This window comes from Entelurus aequoreus, linkage group LG12 (genome assembly GCF_033978785.1).
Source record: "Entelurus aequoreus isolate RoL-2023_Sb linkage group LG12, RoL_Eaeq_v1.1, whole genome shotgun sequence".
Classification (NCBI taxonomy): Eukaryota; Metazoa; Chordata; class Actinopteri; order Syngnathiformes; family Syngnathidae; genus Entelurus; species Entelurus aequoreus.
In genome coordinates, this window is record NC_084742.1 from 17,812,764 (window position 1) to 17,834,694 (window position 21,931).

The following is a 21,931-nucleotide window of genomic DNA, read 5'->3' on the forward strand; positions in this document are numbered from 1 at the left end:
TATTTATAGTCTTTTCTACAGCATGTTACTGTAAATTGTAAAACAGTACCATTGTTATTCTACGGTAGAATGTTGGCGACTGAGCTGTTAGTTTTGTATTGCAAATCTGTGGGTTTTGTTTTTACAGCAAATTACTGTGAATGTAAAAAACAGCACCACTTTTATTTTTAGGATGAAACTGAGCTGTTAAAATTTGTAATTTGTTTTACCGTTAAATCTACTGTCATTTTTACATTGTACTTATTAATCACTTGGGGCAGCACGGTGGGCCTTTGGGTTAGTGCATGTGCCTCACAATACGAAAGTCCTGAGTTCAATACCGGGCACGGGATCTTTCTGTGTGGAGTTTGCATGTTCTCCCCGTGACTGTGTGGGTTCCCTCCGGGTACTCCGGCTTCCTCCCACCTCCAAAAACATGCATCTGGGGATAGGCTGAATGGCAACACTAAATTGGCCCTAGTGTGTGAATGTGAGTGTGAATGTTGTCTGTCTATCTGTGTTGTCCCTGCGATGAGGTGGCGACTTGTCCAGGGTGTACCCCGCCTTCCGCCCGAATGCAGCTGAGATAGGCTCCAGCACCCCCCGCACCCCCCGTGACCCCGAAAGGGACAAGCGGTAGTAAATGGATGGATGGATGGATGGATATTAATCACTTATTAATCACGCCAGCAATACATATCCAACACCAGTAGGGTGCAGCATGAACGCACCTTACTGTTCTGGCTCCATTCTTATCCCACCCCCTTCAACCATAATTTCATTATAAGTGGTTAACTGCTTTTTACACCCGCATTGCTGTTAATAAGGTTAAAATGTGACCCTAAAACACAGACTATACTGTTAATAAATACAAAATATTTCAGATACAGTAGTCCCAATTTTGAGGCTGGAACTGAATAATTCACTTTATTTAATTTCAATATACACTAATAAACTACACTTATTTCCCATAATACTACACTTATTACATTTACTCACTTCAGGAATACACAATAGATACATTTCACTATGGGGAAATATACTTACAGTCAGATATATTTATAGCCCTGCGATGAGGTGGCGACTTGTCCAGGGTGTACCCCGCCTTCCGCCCGATTGTAGCTGAGATAGGCTCCAGCGCCCCCCGCGACCCCGAAGGGAATAAGCGGTAGAAAATGGATGGATGGAGATATACTTACAAATAAAAATACTTAGAAATATACTTACAAAACATCAACACAAACTGGAAAAGTGTAATGATAACCATAGAAAATAGAACTTACACTGCCGCATAAAGCCATATCTTCGAACCTCTCCATTTTTTCCATCGTCTTCAGTTGTAAATGACTAATTTATTTTTTTTATGTTAAATGTGACCTAAAATACTGCATGTAGTGTTACATTTTTTTTATTGAAAAATAGGTATGACGGTCACAGCTTGAGGCTAAAACAAATCAATTCACTTCATATTATTGCCACTGGTTTAAATTGATTTATCATTTCCAGGTCCGACAACCCCTAAAAGTCTGGCTGTTCAAGTCACACAAAACAGGGACAGCAAACAAAAAAGGTGTGATGATAACCATAGAATCTGAAATGAACCGCACTGAAACATGTTTCTGCAGTACAACATGAGTAACACAATCAATTTATTGTGAAATACATATTTCACACAGCAGATGCTACACTACACGACACCTACAAATCATTCCATAAATAAATATGCTGAATCTACATTAAATAAATGTGAATATGTATTATTTAATAAGTCCTACAGCCCAAAAAGGTTTGGCTGTTCCAGCATCATTTTGGGGGTAAAAAATATGCTGTACAAGTCACACAAAACGTAACCATAGAATCAGAAATGCAACAAGTTTCTGCAATACAATCTATTAACACCAGTTAGGAATATTAACATGCTACTAAAGAAAGTATTATTTTTTTCGGCCAAAGCTTGAAGTTAAAACAGATGGATCTACTTGAAATGTAGGATAATTTTTGGACTGTTTTAGTCAGTGTTTTGAGGAAAAGACGCAGTTAGAATGGGGGTACAAGGTAGAATGTGAGGATATGTAAAGAAATATAGTGTTTAAGTTGATTAAAAAAGAAAAGGGTTTAACACGTGGACAACATTAGTCAGTCAGACGCTTTTCTAGTTTCTTTGCCGTGTCAGCATTTACATCTGGCAGAAAACACGAGGCAGCACTTTTCCAACCCTTAAATACAGATTGGGATGTACAGAGCGATGCTGTCAAAGTAATGACACGGAAGATATCATTATGTGTTCACCCTCAGGGCTGTCAAGTGTTTCCTAATTTTTCTACATTTTTTGGGGACATGACTCCAAATTTGAATGACTATATTAATAAGGTGAAGTCAGCGGACTGCTAAATATAATATGTGAACGGTTTATTGCATGAAGATATTGTACATGAACGGCATGGCCGAGTTCAAATTGTAATTACAATGCCAACCACTTTATAATACTAGTACTATCATAAGTATTATTGTCTTCGACACATACTGTAGTACTACTTCACAATGTAAGCGTCATGGTGTCAAACTGACTGCAGGCTAGTGGATGATGACTCATCCTGTATTCATTTCCCTGGACTCCCACCAGCACATAATAGAAGAAAGATGCTTGTCACCGTAGTAAACACAAGCCAACAAATTGATACGAATATGAAAATATATTTATTCTGTGAATGTTAATATCCAACATTTTGTTCCGATCAGGGTTTAAGGCTGTCAATATCAAAACCGATTATACATGAGTGAGATCAGCAATACTGATCATATGTATTAACTGTAAAAAAAAAAATGCATTTATGGTTTGCAATATTTTGAACGTGTAACAATTTCAACACAATGTTTAAACGAGTTACCTAATTTTTTTTATTGCATACAATTGCTTCATCAAAACAAAGTAAATAGTACACAATAACTAAACAAAATATTGATAATGATACTTTAGATAGTGCAATATGCATTTTTTTGTGGTAATGTTTATAATCAACTTAGAGGAGCGACTCCACACTGTGCGTGAATCGGCATTAGTGGTTAGAGTGTCCGCCCTGAGATCGGTAGGTTGTGAGTTCAAACCCCGGCCGAATCATACCAAAGACTATAAAAACGGGACCCATTACCTCCCTGCTTGGCACTCAGCACCAAGGGTTGGAAATGGGGGTTAAATCACCAAAAATGATTCCCGGGCGCGGCACCGCTGCTGCCCACTGCTCCCCTCACCTCCCAGGGGGTGAACAAGGGAATGGGTCAAATGCAGAGGACAAATTTCACCACACCTAGTGTGTGTGTGACAATCATTGGTACTTTAACTTTAACTTAATTAATCGGCAGTGGCAATCAATCAATCAAAGTTTATTTATATAGCCCTTAATCACAAGTGTCTCAAAGGGCTGCAATCACATTCATGTTTTTTTCCGATCGGCACATCACTATACTTCTGGGGTCTGGCAACTGCATGCCAAGGCAACAGGTGGCACGATGACACCCCGAACACAACAAGGTTTTAGCCAATCAGATCCTCGAAAAAAGTCAGATGCAGAAAAGGCACAAGAGCCATGTAATTTGCGCTATATTTGATTATCTATTATATAGATATAGATAATATAGACTAAACTCTACTTATTGAGGTTCCACTGCTGCTAGTGACTGATTAGGCAATTATAAAGGGGATATTACAATTTGTGGTTGGTGTAATTGGCATACTTTATCTTGCAAAGTCAGCCTCTGTTTTATTAGCAAATGTAAGGACGGTGAAAGGAAGGAAGGAAAGGAAGGAAAGGAAGGACCTTGGGGCAGGTCGTGGGAACAGACACTAGCACCCAAGGGACGAGGCCACATATACACAACTATCCTCTGTAATCCAGCCTGTTCTATTCATGAGAGTTCTATATTTGTACATCCCGGCCTCTTTTGTAAAGATCCGTTGGTCTCTGGGAACAACAAACACTTAAGTGCCACAATCCCATGCGGGGGCAGCCAGCAATCTCCTGCTCAGTCAAAGGTGAAAAGTATTTTTGACTTTGTTGAGGCCTTAAAAAAGTGTTGAGAAGTTGTTCTAGAAGAGCTCCATGAGGGCCAAGATGCAGCGCGGCAGCAGGTCATGTTCTTTTAATCACGTTGCCTCATTACTTCCACCAGAGTCCATCTTCTTATTTTATAGAAGTGTCAGCCAGCCAAGCACTCTCGCTTGCTCTAAATAGAACCAATATATTCTATAATAGTCGCCATCAATCAAAATGCTCCACTATTAATATGTCCAAAGCATCATATATCCAGGACTGCTATAGCATCACCTTGTACTGATTACCATGGTTACCTTAAGACAATCCCAACAATCTGACTGAGTGTTATTGATGGAGCTACCTGCTGATGGACGCCTAATTATAGCCATCAGTGATAGACACAAAGAGTTACTCGCAGTAACCAATTAACAAACTTTTACCAAGGAGGGACAATCACAGAACAGCTGAAGAATGTGGAAGCGGCTTCCTTTAATTATATTTCTCATTTTTGTTCATTACAAACACAACAATCAATTCAAGGTATACATCTCATATACTAAACTTAAATACATTCTAGACATTTTAGTACATATAAAGAAAAAACAACAGACAACTCAGTTTTATGTTGAAAATTATTAGTATTATAACTATTATTAAGTAATAATAATTAACAAATATTAACAAAATATTGATTTACAGTTATTTAATGATTTATCATCTATGAGTATTAAGACAGAAAACAATTATTGTGTTTCTGTTAAAAGTAATAAACTAATAACAATCAGTTCTAAGAAAAAACTAATATAATAACGTTGGTAATAATTACTAATCTTTTCATTACCATATACTGCTACTAAGAAACAACAACCCATAATTAAAAATTAAACCTATAATTAGAAAATACAATAATTGAAATTATTATTATTAAGAAAGAACAATCTACATCTCCGTTTTCGGTTGAAAATAAAATAATAATAGTAACAGTAGTACTGTAAATTAAATACTAGTTTTAAAAATGAATTTTCGTAACCGTAAAAAATTGTATATTTTTTTCTTGTAAAATTAAGTGCTATTTTATTTTATTTTGTTGCCACGGACCACACTTTAGACACCCCTGCTTTAGATAGAGGAGATTGTATCGCCATGAAATTAAAATCTATAAGGCACAAGCGTGATTTTAGACATGTTTACCTAGCGTCAAAATACCATGACACTTACAAAGCTGTTATTTCTCTGCAAAAATATATATTTTTTACTTTAATTGTAAGTACTATCAAGTCAGAAATTGGCCAATAATAATACAAAACTACAATCACACTGTCCAGTATATTTGTAAACAACGCTGCAGTTAAGTTACATTGGTTTGATGCATCCTATACCGCCCTCTAGTGCATTTCATGTGCAATGTAAGAGAGCACAAATATGACAAGTCTTCAAAGACTTTAAAAAGGCAAACAAACACACATAGTCAAAACGTTAGCAGATATTTCAACATTGGAAATGACGTCATAACCAAGTACAACAACTCTGATTATTGAGCACGTTAGCAGGCGTACAAATATAAGGAGTGTATATTTGCTAGTTTTAATATAGGAAACAAAAGTAATTTGGCTGGTGAAAGAATATTCGTGAGCTCGCCGATCGACTTTTCCGACTCAACTATCACGGCTGAGATCATGCATCACGCAACTACTCTCACCTGCTTGTTTACAATTTCCTCAATCCTTCATGACAGTTGGAGACAGTTAGAAAACGCTTGACTTCCTAATCGACATTTTATCTTAACAATCAACATGTACATGTGTCCTTTTCCGACATGTATCATGATTTGATGTTCTCCTTCCGTCGTCGCGTTTGCCGCGTTAGCCACCGATGCTAGCTGGCGAGCTAACGCCTCCGTAGGGAACAATGACAGAGACGCATGCCGACAGTGGCGGCGGTCTGGCGGCCAAGGGGCTGGATATCAGCCTGGCTGCGTTACAGAGACAGGATCCGTACATTAATAATATCATGGACGTGGCCAGCCAGGTGGCGCTATATACGTACAACAACAGAGCCAACGAGTGGGTAAGGTGTCAACTTGTTTGTACTATGCTAACTAGCTGGGCTTAGCGTATTGACAGGCTTTACATTGGTGTTATATATAATTAAACGGGGTCATTGTGCACATTTAGTGGGCTCTTTATTATTAATGTTGTATCGTTTGCTCGCTTTAACGTGTTTGACTGCAATGTTATATGGAGTGAATAGTAGCAACAGTGGTTAAGTACCTGTGTTAGCATCAGGAAGCCTTCTTCGTCGGGATATTATCCGTAGAAGAAGAGTGACCCGCCAAGAGCACCTTTTAAACAAACATCCGGACTTAACTTAATTAAAAGGTGCTATTTGCATCTCTTTGCTTTACTTCCAATGTGGATACAATACTATTAATTATTATTATTATTATTAAAAAAAACTTTCAACAATATATGCCATTGTTATGAGTGAATATTGTGGATACTGGTTTGGACAATTGTAATTAACACTCATGTAACTTTTTTCCAGGAAAAGACAGACGTGGAAGGCACACTTTTCATCTACACAAGGTTAGTTGTATGTGTCATATCTCTGAAAAAATATACATTGAGTTCCATACTGGGATCCTGGCATAAACACTATCAAGGCCAGTGGTCCCCACACTACAGCCTGTTGGGCGTCCCAAGGTAATTATTGATAACATTAAGGTAGGAACACTACAAATGTGCTGCAATCGAATGGATGTTTTTCAACATCGTTAGTCATTGATAATGAGCATTACACATTCCTTGGAGTGCATAGAAACAATATATACCGTATATTACCAAATAAACGCCCATGTCCTAATAGCCGCCCATGTCCTAATAGCCGCCCGGGGTCTGACCCCATTTTGTGAATTAACCGCCTCTTCCTAATAACCGCCTATGTCCAAATAGCCGCCCATGGGCTGTTATTTGCAAAATTTAGATTAAAATACTACTGGGGTTGTGTTTGCTGCAGTATTATTGTTTTGATGGTTTTATAGAGTACTTGGTACCATAATTGTATTTTTCCTGTATGCTGCTTTATTTAAAACTTGGAGTACTGTAGCCTTTATTTTATTTAAGTGACAGAATTATTGTTCTGTTTTGATGGTGGGTTTTATACTTGAGTACTTGGTACCATAATTTTATTTTTCCCGGTAGGCTGCTTTATTTAAAAATTGTATTTATTTTTAGTATTGGTATTCTATTTGACAATTGTTGGACTACTGCCATGTTGAGGCCTTGTTGATCTCTTGTCTTTTGATAGTCTACCTCATGTTGGTCTATTGTTTTTTTGTTTGTATGTTTACAATAGCTTTTACATTTAAAGTTTTTTGTACGAAAAAAAAATACTGGACAGTAACCATTGTAACCAAATAATGGCCTGGTGCAAAAATAAATAAAAGCCTTGTGCAAATAACCGCCCATGTCCTAATAGCCGCCCGGGGTCTGACCCCATTTTGTGAAATAAACGCCTGGGCTACTGTTTGGTAATATACGGTATTTGTATAGTTACTTAGATCAGTGGTCCCCAACCTTTTTGTAGCTGCGGACCGGTCAACGCTCGAAAATTTGTCCCACGGACCGGAGGGGTGGGGGGGTTGTTTTTGTCATAAAAAAATACAATCATGTGTGCTTACGGACTGTATCCCTGCAGACTGTATTGATCTATATTGATATATAATGTAGGAACCAGAAATATTAATAACAATGATTTAATTAAAAAATATATTTTTATTTTTTATTTTTGTATTTCTTGTGCGGCCCTGTACCAATCGATCCGGGCCGCGGCCCAGTGGTTGGGGACCACTGACTTAGACAACCTTTCCCATCCATGGTCCAAATCAGGGATATAGCGATAAACGATAATAATTATAACCGCAGTAAGACTCCCGACGGTTAGTATTACCATATTCAATTTAAATTATTGAAAAAACGTCATTAAAAACCACACTTTGATAAACTTATAGACCAACTAGCGTTAGTTTCCTAGCTAGCTTAAATGCTAACATGAACACAAGAAAAAATTAATGCATTTCCCCATTTAGAAACATTGTACCCCAATCTCAGCACAAGTCTTAGCACAGAGTGATGGATTTGTACTTGATAGTTTGGAGCAGTTGACGCAGACGGATGTGTCTTCAACAGGAAGTGATATAAACCGGAAATAAAGGAAAGACCCAACACCCAATCTGCATTTATTAAAAAAACACTCTAAAACGTTTACAATTTAAAATTGATGCACATATTTAAACACTCAAATACTATATGGTTCTTATGGAGCCAGAACAATATGTGTGTTTCTTCTGTCAAAAAAAGTATATTGTGTGTCTATTTATTTTAGTAACAATTCTGCAATACTAACGATAACCATTATAATTTTGGACACAATAACCGTGATATTAAAATGTTTAAATCGTTACATCTCTGATGTAAATTATCAGAAAGTTATTATGAAAGTGTTTAAGCACCACACACAGTTCAAAATGACACCCATTTAAATCCACTACTGAGCATGATGGGTAAAATGCCACATTTCGACATGTTTGACGCATTTTAGCTGCTTGATATTTCTGATTGATTTCTGATTGTACAAGTTGGTAAAATAAATTGACAAATCAACCAAAAAATGAAAACATCTGACAGGTTTAAAAAAAAGATTAATAAAAGCAACGAAGACTGAATAAAATACTTGAATATATATTAAGGAGGTTGTCGGGGAAGTAAACGAGGTAGTAGTGGTTCACATACTGTTAATATCCAATGTTTTATTGTTTATACTTCATATTGTAGTGATGGGAGGTGTTAATATGTTGCTGTTCAGACTGTTAGCTAAAGTGTGTTTCAATTAATTATTCAACAAATTGCTGTGTCTCTGATCATTTCCCGATAATAATGTAACTCCTACATGTTTTATGTTTGTACAAAATGATCAGAACCAGAATCAACTGTATTAGCCAAGTATGTTTAACACACAAGAAATTTGACTTGGTCGACTGTGCTCTCTTTGTTCAATGCAAGAGACAAATAAAAACTCTAAAACTACGAAAGTGCACAGTACTGTGGCGGCCATCAGCAGTGCCTTCCTGGTACGAAAACAAGAGGGAAACATTACAGAACACCAAATACATTAAAGGAGCGCAGAACTGATGCAACCAGCCACCACTTCAGAGGCGCTATATGTACATACGGCTAAAAAAGTATTACACAACGATAAAAAAAAAGAAAGAGCAATAGATAATACATGTTGCGCTCATACAAATGCACCATTCACAGAAAAACAACAACAACAAAAAACACCATTTCAGCACCCACATACATATGATGTACAATGAGTGCATTTGGAGGGTTTGATTTGATTTAGTAATTTATAAATCAAACCGTTGTAGTCTTACAATCCTTCCATGATTTCACAGGCTTTTTATTTTTGTTATCGTTCCGGCCTAAAATGCCTGAATTTGCGGCAGCTTTTTCAAAAAGTTGGTTTGAGGTTTATGTTTTTCAAAAACATTGAATCAATTTGTTACACATGTTTTAAGTGTAACTTCAAAAAGTACAGGATGTCAATAAAAATTTGAAAAAAAGTCTGTATTTATATATTACCACACAAACATAAAAGTAGACATTAGATGGCAATAAAAGCAAATACTTCTTGTCGAATTACTGTATTGTTGTAATAAATAAAACTAATAATATTAATAGTGAATTATAATTACAGAAATAAACAACACCAAAGTCTTCCTTATTGTGCACTGTCTGTTCTGTTGGCTTAGTGCCGTTGACAGGAACAAGAAGTAGGTCTGGGGCCGTACTTATCAAGCTTCTCAGAATTACTCCTAAGAAGTCTGCTAAGAGTTGACTTAAGAGTAAATAAATTCTTCGCTGAAAGCTGCACTTAAAAGTTAGTTATCAAGCGTCTTACTCACACTTTCAGCGAAGTGTAGGACTGAATCTTAAGTGTCACACTCAGAGCTGAATTACGACATTACTATGTGCCGTAAATGGAATTTTAGGTGACGTCATTTCTGTGTCCATAGAAATGACCAATCACGGAAGGGAATCCGTTGTCTAAGAATAAAGAAATATCTTGGAAATATTTAAGTGGACAATGGGAGTGTATATTTTGACAATAAACTACAAAATAATACAAAACAAACTAGTCCCCGCCGGCACTCACGCTACCGCTCCCTCTCTTCTATCGCCCACACACTCACTGACGTCACTCACCTCACGGCCACACACATACGCTACTGTCATAACATTTTCTTTCCAATTCATTAATTAGGCAACTAATTTGAAACTGGTGTGGGTGGCTCTATATATACTAGCCCACTGCAGACACATGCAGAAATCAACAAGGAATCGAAAAGTATTAAATCTGTGACAAAAATAATATCCGCTCTGTCTAAACGATAACGTTTGATCAGCTGCTCGTCATCAAAAAAAAAAAAACATTGTTCCGTTCCCTGAACGTTCGCGCACGTCTCTCTCGCCTCAGTGCCATCCCCTGCTGGCAACTCCTAACCACTTAAGACACCTCTAAAGGTCTCTTAAATATCATGGAGAGTAGGAGTGATTCTTAGACTTAAGAACGTTGATAAAAAGCTTTTATTCTTAAGTTTGAGAGTAGGACTAAATTTCGCAAATTCTCAGGACTTAAGTGTAAAATGGCACTCTAAGAAGCTTGATAAGTACGGCCCCTGAGCTACACAGGAGGATGACAATTCTGACGTTTGATCAATAAAGAGTTGATATATCGTTACACTTAATCACAATTAGTTATGACTTAACTACGGACAAAATGCGATTGATCGCGATTGAAATTTTCATTATTTGACAGCCCCAATAAACACATATTGACATGATCATGTGGTCTTTCTAATGCATGATATAACACCACACTGTTTTTTTCCTAAATGCCAGTTTTATAATATATATAAAAATATAAACATCTTCTTCTGGTGTTGAAATACGAAAATACTATATTTATATTTTTTATTTTCCTTTGCTATTTACGATTTGTATTTTTGAAATATGTAATTCAATTATTAAAAATAAAACCTTTATTTTTCAGTGTACCGTAGTTATTGCCTGTAAAAACGCTACTGAGCATACACACGCATACGCATCAACGCTAAAGGTTTTCCTCGAACAAAATAACCATCGCAATTAAGGTAAAAAAAAAAACCTGCTGCTACTTTGTGGTTATTTTTAGCATTATTTTACATACCAGGAAACAAACCAAAACAGAAACGGTATAAACCTTGATTAACCTAAAATGCATTGCTGGTTTTTTGTCTTTACTGTATGGTGACAGAATGAATGTCAACAATAAGTATTTTGACAAGCTCTTACTTGAATAATAATATAAACTATAAAAGCACTTCTACAAGGACATTTTCTGAAAATGTCATCAAAATCTGTCCATTTCTTATGTTGCTAACTATCGGATTACGCAGCTGGTTGCATTTTCTTTTAGGAAGCAGCACTTATATCTATTATAATATATATACAGTACATACATATATATATTGTATATATATATATATATATATATACATATATGTATTTGTGTGTGTGTGTGTATATAAGGGCTGCAACAACTAATCGATTAAATCGATTATAAAAATAGTTGGCGATTAATTTAGTCATCGATTCGTTGGATCTACGCTATGCGCATGCGCGGAGGCTTTTTTTTAAAATGTATTTATTTTTTTATTTATTCTATTTTTATATAAACCTTTTATTTATAAACTGCAACATGTACAAACAGCTGAGAAACAATAATCAAAATAAGTACGGTGCCAGTATGCTGTTTTTTGTCAATAAAATACTGGAAAGGATAGAAATGTAGTTTGTTTCTTTTATCCGATTATTAATCGATGAATCTAAGTAATAATCGACAGATTAATCGATTATCAAATTAATCGTTAGTTGCAGCCCTAATATATATATATATATTAGGGGTGTGGGAAAAAATCGATTCGAATTCGAATCGCGATTCTCAGGTTGTGCGATTCAGAATCGATTCTCATTTTTAAAAAATCTTGGTTTTTTTATTTATTTAAAAAAAATGTTTTTTTGAAAAAAAAAGTATTTATTTATTTATTTTAAAAAAATGTTTTTAAAAAAAAAAAAAAAAAATTAATTAATCAATCCAACAAAACAATACACAACAATACCATAACAATGCAATCCAATTCCAAAACTAAACCCGACCCAGCAACACTCAGAACTGCAATAAACAGAGCAATTGAGAGGAGACACAAACACGACACAGAACAAACCAAAAGTAGTGAAACAAAAATGAATATTATCAACAACAGTATCAATATTAGTAACAATTTCAACATAGCAGTGATTAAATCCCTCATTGACATTATCATTAGACATTTATAAAAAAAAAAAAAAGAACAATAGTGTCACAGTGGCTTACACTTGCATCGCATCTCATAAGCTTGACAACACACTGTGTCCAATATTTTCACAAAGATAAAATAAGTCATATTTTTGGTTCATTTAATAGTTAAAACAAATTTACATTATTGCAATCAGTTGATAAAACATTGTCCTTTACCATTTATAAAAGCTTTTTACAAAAATCTACTACTCTGCTTGCATGTCAGCAGACTGGGGTAGATCCTGCTGAAATCCTATGTATTGAATGAATAGAGAATCGTTTTGAATCAGGAAAAAATCGTTTTTGAATCGAGAATTGTGTTGAATTGAAAAAAAATTGATTTTGAATCGAATCGTGACCCCAAGAATCGATATTGAATCAAATCGTGGGACACCCAAAGATTCACAGCCCTAATATATATATATACATATATATATATATATACATGTCAAGGTTTCTGTGGCTTATCCGTTATACAGTGCTCAATACCGGGATAGAGAGGAATATACGTTACGTCAGGAAAAAACACAGAGGCTATATAGCTATGATATAGCCTCTGTGTTTTTTTCCTGACCTAACGTGTGTGTGTATATGTGTGTATATATATATATATATATATATATTTTTTTATTTTTATTTTTTTTTTTTATTTTATTTTTTTTTTAATCTGTGTGTGTCATTTGGTAGGCTATAAACAAAATATTGTTTACATTACTTTTTGTCCAGGCTGGCGTCTCCCAAACATGGCTTCACCATTATGAACAGACTCAGGATGGAGAACCTGACCGAGCCCATCACCAAAGACTTGGACTTCCTACTGCAGCACCCCTTCCTGCTCTATCGCAATGCACGGCGTAAGAACTGAAAACCTTATGTTGAATAACAACAACAAATAAATTATGTCAAATGATGACTACTTCCTCTCTGAGAACTGACGTAAAAGATAAAATACAAGTTCAGATATCAACAAAATGGATGCTTCTTGTATCTAAAGAAAGAAAGCTTCCATTTAAGGTTTCTCTTGCATCAGTCTGTCAGCACGACGATGGCGGCCAGCAGAGATTAGACACATCCTAGCAGCAGTCAGTGATAAAGCGCACACACACATTATTTCCTCTTACACACACTTGATAAGGCTTGCTAAAGAGGCAGGTGGAATGTCTATTTATAGCGCAAGGGCTTACTGCTGTGATAAAAAGACCAACCAACAAATTTAGAGAAAAGCAAGCCAATAAGGAATGAAGAACGGATGACATCAAGCTTTACGTTTTAGCCTCGGGCATCAGCAGATGTTTGTTGGCAAGCAGGATTATAAAACTAGTTGTGTTTACACTCCTGCATACTATTTAAGGCCTCCACATAGACCGGGGTCATGGAATCTTATCTTAAACAAACATGTGGCACTCGCTATTACCGTAACTTCCGAGAATCAGTAAATTGTCTAAAAATAGTTAGCGTGAGAAACGTACATTTTCATTGCCGACTGTCACATCAGAGATTGTACCACTATCAGGTTTAAAGCCGTACCTTCGGGTCGCACGTACGTGTAGCCCAGGTTGGTCTCAGAAACCAGGTGGCCTTTAAAGCGAACTTCGGGTTCCTCCTGCAGCCGCTGGTGTTTGGGTTTCCTGGTGAAGAGGCCTCTCAGCATGGCTCCCCCTTGCTTGGTTAAAGTCGACTCAGTAAGAGCGTGGAGGTCTTCCTGGACATCAACACACAAGCACCCACATTGTCCTTAGCGCCACTTTGCACCTGCAAACTTCATCGCCACTCAAAGTAGAGCACAAAAGAGTTTGACAGCGTGAGAAAAGAAGTGGTCTCTGTGCGCCATACAGCACAAAGATGTCCCACTCTCTCGTCTCTTTGGTGACTCGAAGCTCCTTCCACCTCCTCACTCACACACACTCCCTCTCCTCTCCGTGTAGTGAACCAACACACACCATCCTTTTTCTTCCCTCTGCTTGGGTTCCATCCCCAGTGAGCACTAAGTGCTTGTGTGTCCAGCAGCCACTGACTTATTTGGTGCTGGGCAGACTCTTTCCCATGCTCCTTGGTGGCCGACTTTGTTGTGCAAACATGCGCCGCTTATTAGAACAAAACTTTTACAAAGAAACACTTTCTCATCCTGTCGTCTGCTGATGTTATGCGGCCACTTTCATTATGTGGCAAATAGTAAGTTTTTTTTTTTCTAAAAAGTTATAAAAACTCCTTTCCTTTCTCTCCCCAGTGGTCATCCATGGCATTTGGTTCTACGACAAGGCGGACTGCCAGCGCATCGCCCAGAGGATGACAACGTAAGCACTTGTGTAAACTCTGGGCTCGCTCATCTCTTAAACCAGGGGTGCTCATTACGTCGATCGCGGAGGGTGTGTCAGTCGTTCGCCAGCCAGGCATTAAAAAAATAGTCCTAAAAATGAGCGATCATAAATCTTCACTATGACGTCACTTTCGTCACTTGATTGACATTCACGGCACCCGAGGGTCTTCTGAGATGACACTGGCTGCTGCCAGCTCATTATTAAGAAAAAATTACAGACAGGAAGGCGAGAAACACTTTTTATTTCAACAGACTCTGGCGCCGTACCTGTCGTCAAAACTCCAAAGACCGACTGCACAGTTGCGCAATAAAAGCTCTGCTTCATCCTGCCTGCGCTAACAAAATAAGAGTCTCAGAAAGCTGGCGTGCACAAGCTAGCAAACTACGGAGTTTGCCGCCAATGTATTTCTTGTAAAGTGTGCACTGTATACAAAGGAGTATGGAAGCTGGACAAATAAGATGCCAAAAACCAACCACTTTCATGGGTATAGGAGAGAAAGGAGGACTTTTTTTCTCCTCCATTTGAAAATGCGGACGTTATCAGCACCACTGTCTGATTCCAATCAATGCAAGTCATCAGAATCAGATAATACACCACCTTATATTCTTGTCTTCATGAAAGAAAGGAATCTATATGTGTTAAACATGCATGTATTATCATTAAACACCTTTAACTTGTTAACAATATTAACTATATGTGTTAAACATGCATGTATTATCATTAAACACCTTTAACTTGTTAACAATATTAACTATATGTGTTAAACATGCTTGCATTATCATTAAACACCTTTAACTTGTTAACAAAAACATATATTTCATAAATAAGTAAATATAAATTATATATATCAATGAGGTAGATCTCCACGACTTGATCAATTGAAAAGTAGCTCGCCTGCAGAAAAAGTGTGAGCACCCCTGTCTTAAACTAATCTCACATTGTCAATTATTTGTGTGTTTGTGCAGTCTGACCCAGCATGAGCAGGCGGCGGCTCAGTCTCAGGGGGGCTGGTTGTCCTTAGAAAGAGACGCGTCATCATCAGGAGGTGGAAAAGGAGGAGGCAGCATGGGCGTGCTTAAAGGCGAAGAAGGGAAGGAGGTGGACATCATCCAGATGTTGACCAAAGCGCACACAGAATACGACAAGGTAACCTCGAAGAGAAAACCAATATTAATTCAGGCGCTTCTTACGGACCTAAATTAGGGCCAACAGTTTTGTGTTTGAGAAAATAAACTTTGAAACTGAAAAATCAAGTTTTGAAGGGCATTCCAAATTTTAAAAAAATAGTGGACACTTTTTTTAGATGTTGATATTTTAGCATCTGTTTACAGTTGTAAATTCAGACCTTCAGCCTGAATTTAGCATGGGGACGTATCATGAACAAAGAGGGGCAAATGTGATAGAAGGCAAAGGGTTTGTTTCCCCTCAATGTATTTGATTGTGGTGGTGCGCCATGGCAATATATTAGCCGCCACACCTTGAAAATTAGGCTTTTTTTTACGTGAAAACAAAAAAAGTAAAATAATATTATACTAACATATAATAGTATTGTAGCGTCCAGAAGAAGACAAACAAAGTCCAACGCTCTTTTTTTTAGCTTTTATTGACAATTTAATGTGAACAGCGTCCCTATTCCAACACGTATTTCCTCCGTGTACACGTCTGCCTCCGTGCTTCACTCCCAGACACACTACACTTCCTCATTCTCCGCCGACACGGTTTGTTCACAGACCATAGGAAAAATGTATATCATGACACACAAACATATACATTAACAGCAGCAGGTAGTTACAGTATGAAAGGATTTATATATAGCTTATTATTTGCGCACTATTGACGAGTGATGCACCGGAAACTTGACTTAAAAAAGATGTACTTGTACCAAAAAATATGTTCAATATGCTTAAACAGAACAATCTGTGAAATAGTGAAGCCACATGATTTGAAGCATGATGTGTTAATGTGTGATTGTATTGTTAGCATGCGTGGAGTTGATAGCATGCAATTGTGCCCCCTAGTGGCTGTGAGCAGCATAAGGATGATCGTTGATTTTAGCCAGAATAGAAATGTATTCATGGCAGCGTGGTCAGGTCTGAATTAAGATTACACCCTCATGTGGCATGGCGTAGTGGGTAGAGCACCCGTGTCAGAAACCTGAGGGTTGCAGGTTCGCTCCCCGCCTCTTACCATGCCGTTGTGTCCTTGGGCAGGACACTTCACCCTTGCCCCCGGTGCCACTCACACCGGTGAATGAATGTTGAATGAATGATAGGTGGTGGTCGGAGGGGCCGTAGGCGCAAATTGGCAGCCACGCTTCCGTCAGTCTACCCCAGGGCAGCTGTGGCTACGAAAGTAGCTTACCACCACCAGGTGTGAATAAATGATGGGTTTTTAACATGTAAAGTGACTTTGGGTACTTAGAAAAGCGCTATATAAATCCCAGGTATTATTATTATTATTATGTAATTGGCTGTGAAGTATGTATTTTTCAAAAGTCTAAAAAAACATTTTAGACAAATGTGTGTGACAATGTTGGGTTATTATGAGCTGTAAGTGTCAACATATATTTTTCTTGTTACATCTTGTTTTTTGTAATAGTTTCTGCTTATTTTATTACTGTAATGTTACAGACATAATGCATATTTACATCAATTATTTTGCCTTCCCTGAACGTTAGAATTTCGTTTGGCAAATATGTAAACAATATTTGGAATTAGAGATGAGGAGCTTCCATCCTGAGGTTATTGATATTCTCCACAATGAAGTTATTGTAACATGATTGGCAGCACATCAATCAATCAATGTTTATTTATATAGCCCTAAATCACAAGTGTCTCAAGGGCCTGCACAAGCCACAACGACTTCCGCGGTACAGAGCCCACATAAGGGCAAGGAAAAACTCACAACCCCAATGGGACGTTGATGTGAATGACTATGAGAAACCTTGGAGAGGAACGCATATGTTCACACCTCACTCCTACCCACTTCTCTAAAGTGGGCTGGCTCAGGGTGGAGGACAGAGTAAAACAACTTGCACTGAGCCTAGTACATGTCAAACTACTTCCTTAACGTAAATGACCGCCATAACCACAACGCCAGGGGGACCTCCACAAACCATGTTAAACCTTGATTCCGATCTAACAAAGGTCTTAACTCATTCTCCTTCTATGCCACATCAATATGGAATGCACTCCCAACATGTGTAAAAGAAAGGGCATCTCTATCCTCCTTCAAAACCTCAGTAAAAGAACACCTCCTGTCAACTACAACCCTAGCCTAACCCCCTCCCCCCACCACATCCCACCTCCCCCGATTGTAAATAATCAAATGTAAATACCGTAATTTCCGGACTATAAGCCGCACCTGACTATAAGCCGCACCAGCTAAATTTAGGGGAAAATACAGATTGCTCCATATATAAGCCGCACCCGACTATAAGCCGCAGGGTTTTGATGTGTAATTACCGTAGTATATAGGGGTTCCTGCTACCACGGAGGGGATTGTCGGGACAGAGATGACTGTTTGGGAACGCAAAGCGTCCCATTTATTAACAATAAATCTTTCAATCAAACTTCCACATCTTTGACATGGCGAACAGCATTCGTGCAGAGTACAAATAATACAACGGTGCAAAGTAATACAAAGTGCTCGCCTGTACGTTATCAAAATAACCAGCCTACCGGTATATGAAAAGTCAGTCTTTAATCATTGTGTCATCGTCTTCCTCCTGTGTACTAAAACCACCGAAATCCTCTTCGTCTGTGTCGGAGAAGAACAGGCCGTAAATAAGCCGCACCCTTGTATAAGCCGCAGGGACCAGAACGAGGGGAAAAAGTAGCGGCTTATAGTCCGGAAATTACGGTACTTGTTCTTATGTTTTCTGAGCTCACTATGTTCACTGCTCGCTGTACATATCCTACCAAGTCAGACCTACACTGTTACAATGTCCATTTCTCTGATGATATAATTGTTGATGACTGAAGTGTGCTGATAGCAACCAAACCTAACCCCCCCGCCCCAACCCCATCCACATCCCACCCCCCGGATTGTAAATAATGTAAATAATTCAATGTATATACTCTGATGATTAACTTGTGTGATGACTGTATTATGCTGATAGTATATATTTGTACCATGAATTGATTAACGTGGACCCCGACTTAAACAAGTTGAAAAACTTATTCGGGTGTTACCATTTAGTGGTCAATTGTACGGAATATGTACTGTGCAATCTATTAATAAAAGTTTAAATCAATCAATCGTAAAATATCTATATTTTTTGCTGCTATTGTTTTTTATTTTACTTTAATATGTTTGGTCTTCTGCTCTTATTTTCCAAGCGTTTAAGTGACCAGTGTACTTGTGGTGTTGTTTGTATCTTAAAATAAATCATATTGAAACTTTTTTAATGCACAGAGGCAACTTATTGATAAAATAAATGATATAAAATATGTATTATGATAATTATATTTAGCGCTTAATATCATTAGCTTTGTTGCTTTACACAATAGAAAAGTAAAGGGGGAATAAATAGGTTTGAACTACTTATTTATATTACCGTATTTTCCGCACTATAAGGCGCACCGGATTATAAGGCGCACCTTCAATGAATGGCCTATTTTAAAACTTTGTTCATATATAAGGCGCACCGTATTATAAGGCGCATAGAATAGACGCTACAGTAGAGGCTGGGGTTACCTTATGCATCCTGTAGTTGCGAGACCTGTTGTGGCTCAATATTGGTCCATATATAAGGCGCACTGTCAGCTTTTGAGAAAATTGGAGGTTTTTAGGTGCGCCTTATAGTGCGGAAAATACGGTATACTGTATGTTTTTGTTGAATTATGATTTATTTCTGTTCATCTCTACTCTGTTGGTAAAGTCACCACCATAAATATCAGCAGCATATTTGATGTTCACATAAAGGCATGTAAATATATTTCTATAGTAATATATATATATATATATATATATTTTATTTATTTGTTTTATTTTTTATTTTTTAAAGGTGACAATATATAATGTTTACAAGTTTATATTTAATAAGAGTTCAAATATTTATTTTGTGTGCTTGCAGGAAAAGTCCACATCAGAGCCAAAGGAAATCGGCGTCAGCAGTTTTCTTTACGGGGGTGCAAACCTCATCAAACCCATACCTGTGAAGCCCCCCACTCAGGTAGAACGTGCGTGCGCACGCACGCACACACACTCACACATCTCCTCTTCCTCCTTCCATCTTGTGCTCCTCCTCTTCACAGGACAGCGATGGCAGTGACAGCAGGTCGTTGTCGGTGTCCATGTTGTTTGGATCTCACGTCTCCAAACGTGACCCCACCCCTCCTGGAGGAGGGAAAGATGTGCGCCCCCCTGTGGCTCGCACGCTCACCTATGAACCTGTGGGGGGGAAAAAGGGCCGGGAAAATGCTTCATTGCAGCAGCGGCAGCAGCCCTGCCATGCCATCCAGAAGCTCATGCAGGGACAGAGGGGTCCAGCAGGGGGCATCCTCCACACGCTGTCAGAGTCCCCAGAGAACAAACTGTGTGACAATGACCACCATCATCTTCATCATCATTATCATCCACACCAGCAACTAGACCCTATCAAGAGACATTTCTTGTACCAGCTCCCCACTCATGCTCATCCTACACCTTGTTGCAACGCCCCCTCGCAGCACACCACTCAGCCCATAATGGCCGCCTGCTCAGCGTGTCCTCGCCAACCTCACGTTCTCCACATGCTTCCTCCTCACGAGCTCCTCCACAAGCTCAAGCTGGTCCAGCAGGAGCAGAGTCTCGCCTCCCCGGAACCCCCGCACCTCGGACCTGCCCTGGCCCCCCGATTCCAGCGCACGCCGGCACATCAACAGGTGAGTAGCACACACTGAACTACACCTCATTAGGTACATGTGGTAGCTCCAAAGTGACGTCCACGTGATGCGTTCAGGCGCCTTCCTCACAAAGCATCCCGGCCACCACAGCCACGACCTTGCTCCTCTCGCCCAGCGTCTTCTCTCAGGTGAACTCAGATGGCGCTCAAGACTCCGCCCCCTCCAGAGTCCTGTCCAGAAGCCAGCTCCAAGCCACATTGCTGCACCTTATCCAGGTACCGCTTTTCAAAATAAGACGCTTAGACTGTCGATGCCTGACGTTTTGTGTCCTTTCAGACAGACCGCTCCTTCCTGGACACCATCTACGATGCTTACGTCAGCCATTTTTTCCACCTGTGACACGCCCCTCTTCCCCAAATATGGACTTCCTCTTCCTCTGGATGGCAATCAGAAATGGTTACTCGTGGTTACTAAAAAACATGACAACAAATAAGGCTTTGTGTGAAGGAAAAGGATTCTCTGAGGTTTTAAATGTAGCAGTTTGTTCTAAAAGTTAAGTGTCGTTTTTACACACTTTCATTTAATACTAAAAAATGTTTAAAGTTTACTTCCTAAATTCATAGATTTTGAGGTTAAGCTATGTCCTTTTAATTTTAAAGAGCAGCTATACTTAAACTGTTTTTTCTGATAATTGGGTTTATTTGCTGTACTTTAAAAGTAATTTTTTTATGTTAGTATTTTTGTAATTAATTTATTGCTTTACACAAACAACAATATATCTGGAAAATGCTCTTTTTTAATGTACCACAGACCTAATTTTTAGGGTGACATTTTTCTTTTCATTTAAAGAAAATTTAAATTTGAAATATTTAATTAGCATTCAGGCAGATTTTTTTTTTTTTTTAAGAATAATTGTAGCGCTTATTTTATTTTTCCAACGGGGCGTCAGACATAACAAAGCTGCTCTACCTCACAAAGCTACTCAGTCTATTTACACAAAACATAAACAAGTTGTCCCTTTTCTACTGTCCTGATGCACAAATAAATAAAAGCAATAACCGGCGACCACAATGCAAGAAGCACACATTCACATTCTTTAGAAAACATTTTTGGTGTGCATATTTTTCTACTGCAGAAGCAAAACCAGCATTGTAATAAAACCAATGAAAGAGGCATAATAATAATAATAATAATGACATATATATTTTGGGATTATTCATGTTATTTTTGCTGTTGGAAATATTAGATATTGTATGTCATGTTTGGCTGTAACAGGAGTTTATTTTAATTGGATATTAAATGTTCTTAAAAGTTTTGTCATCTGTTTTTATGTTCA

At 38.0% G+C, this 21,931-nt stretch overlaps 1 protein-coding gene across 2 annotated transcripts; it reads left to right on the forward strand.

Moving 5' to 3' along the window:
• Positions 1–5,513: 5,513 nt before the first annotated feature.
• Positions 5,514–21,904, forward strand: dcp1b (decapping mRNA 1B). 2 transcript variants are annotated; one of them, XM_062064919.1, is made up of 9 exons: positions 5,514–6,077; positions 6,555–6,595; positions 13,176–13,303; positions 14,677–14,743; positions 15,733–15,913; positions 19,845–19,943; positions 20,026–20,634; positions 20,712–20,870; positions 20,932–21,904. In XM_062064919.1, the coding sequence occupies exons 1-9, from the start codon at positions 5,919–5,921 to the stop codon at positions 20,992–20,994; spliced, it is 1,506 nt and encodes a 501-aa protein (XP_061920903.1). In that variant the 5' UTR covers positions 5,514–5,918; the 3' UTR covers positions 20,995–21,904. The 2 variants fall into 2 exon arrangements, with proteins under 2 accessions (XP_061920903.1, XP_061920904.1); XM_062064920.1 differs by lacking the exon at positions 5,514–6,077 and adding an exon at positions 6,280–6,388.
• The last annotated feature ends 27 nt before the right edge of the window (positions 21,905–21,931 follow it).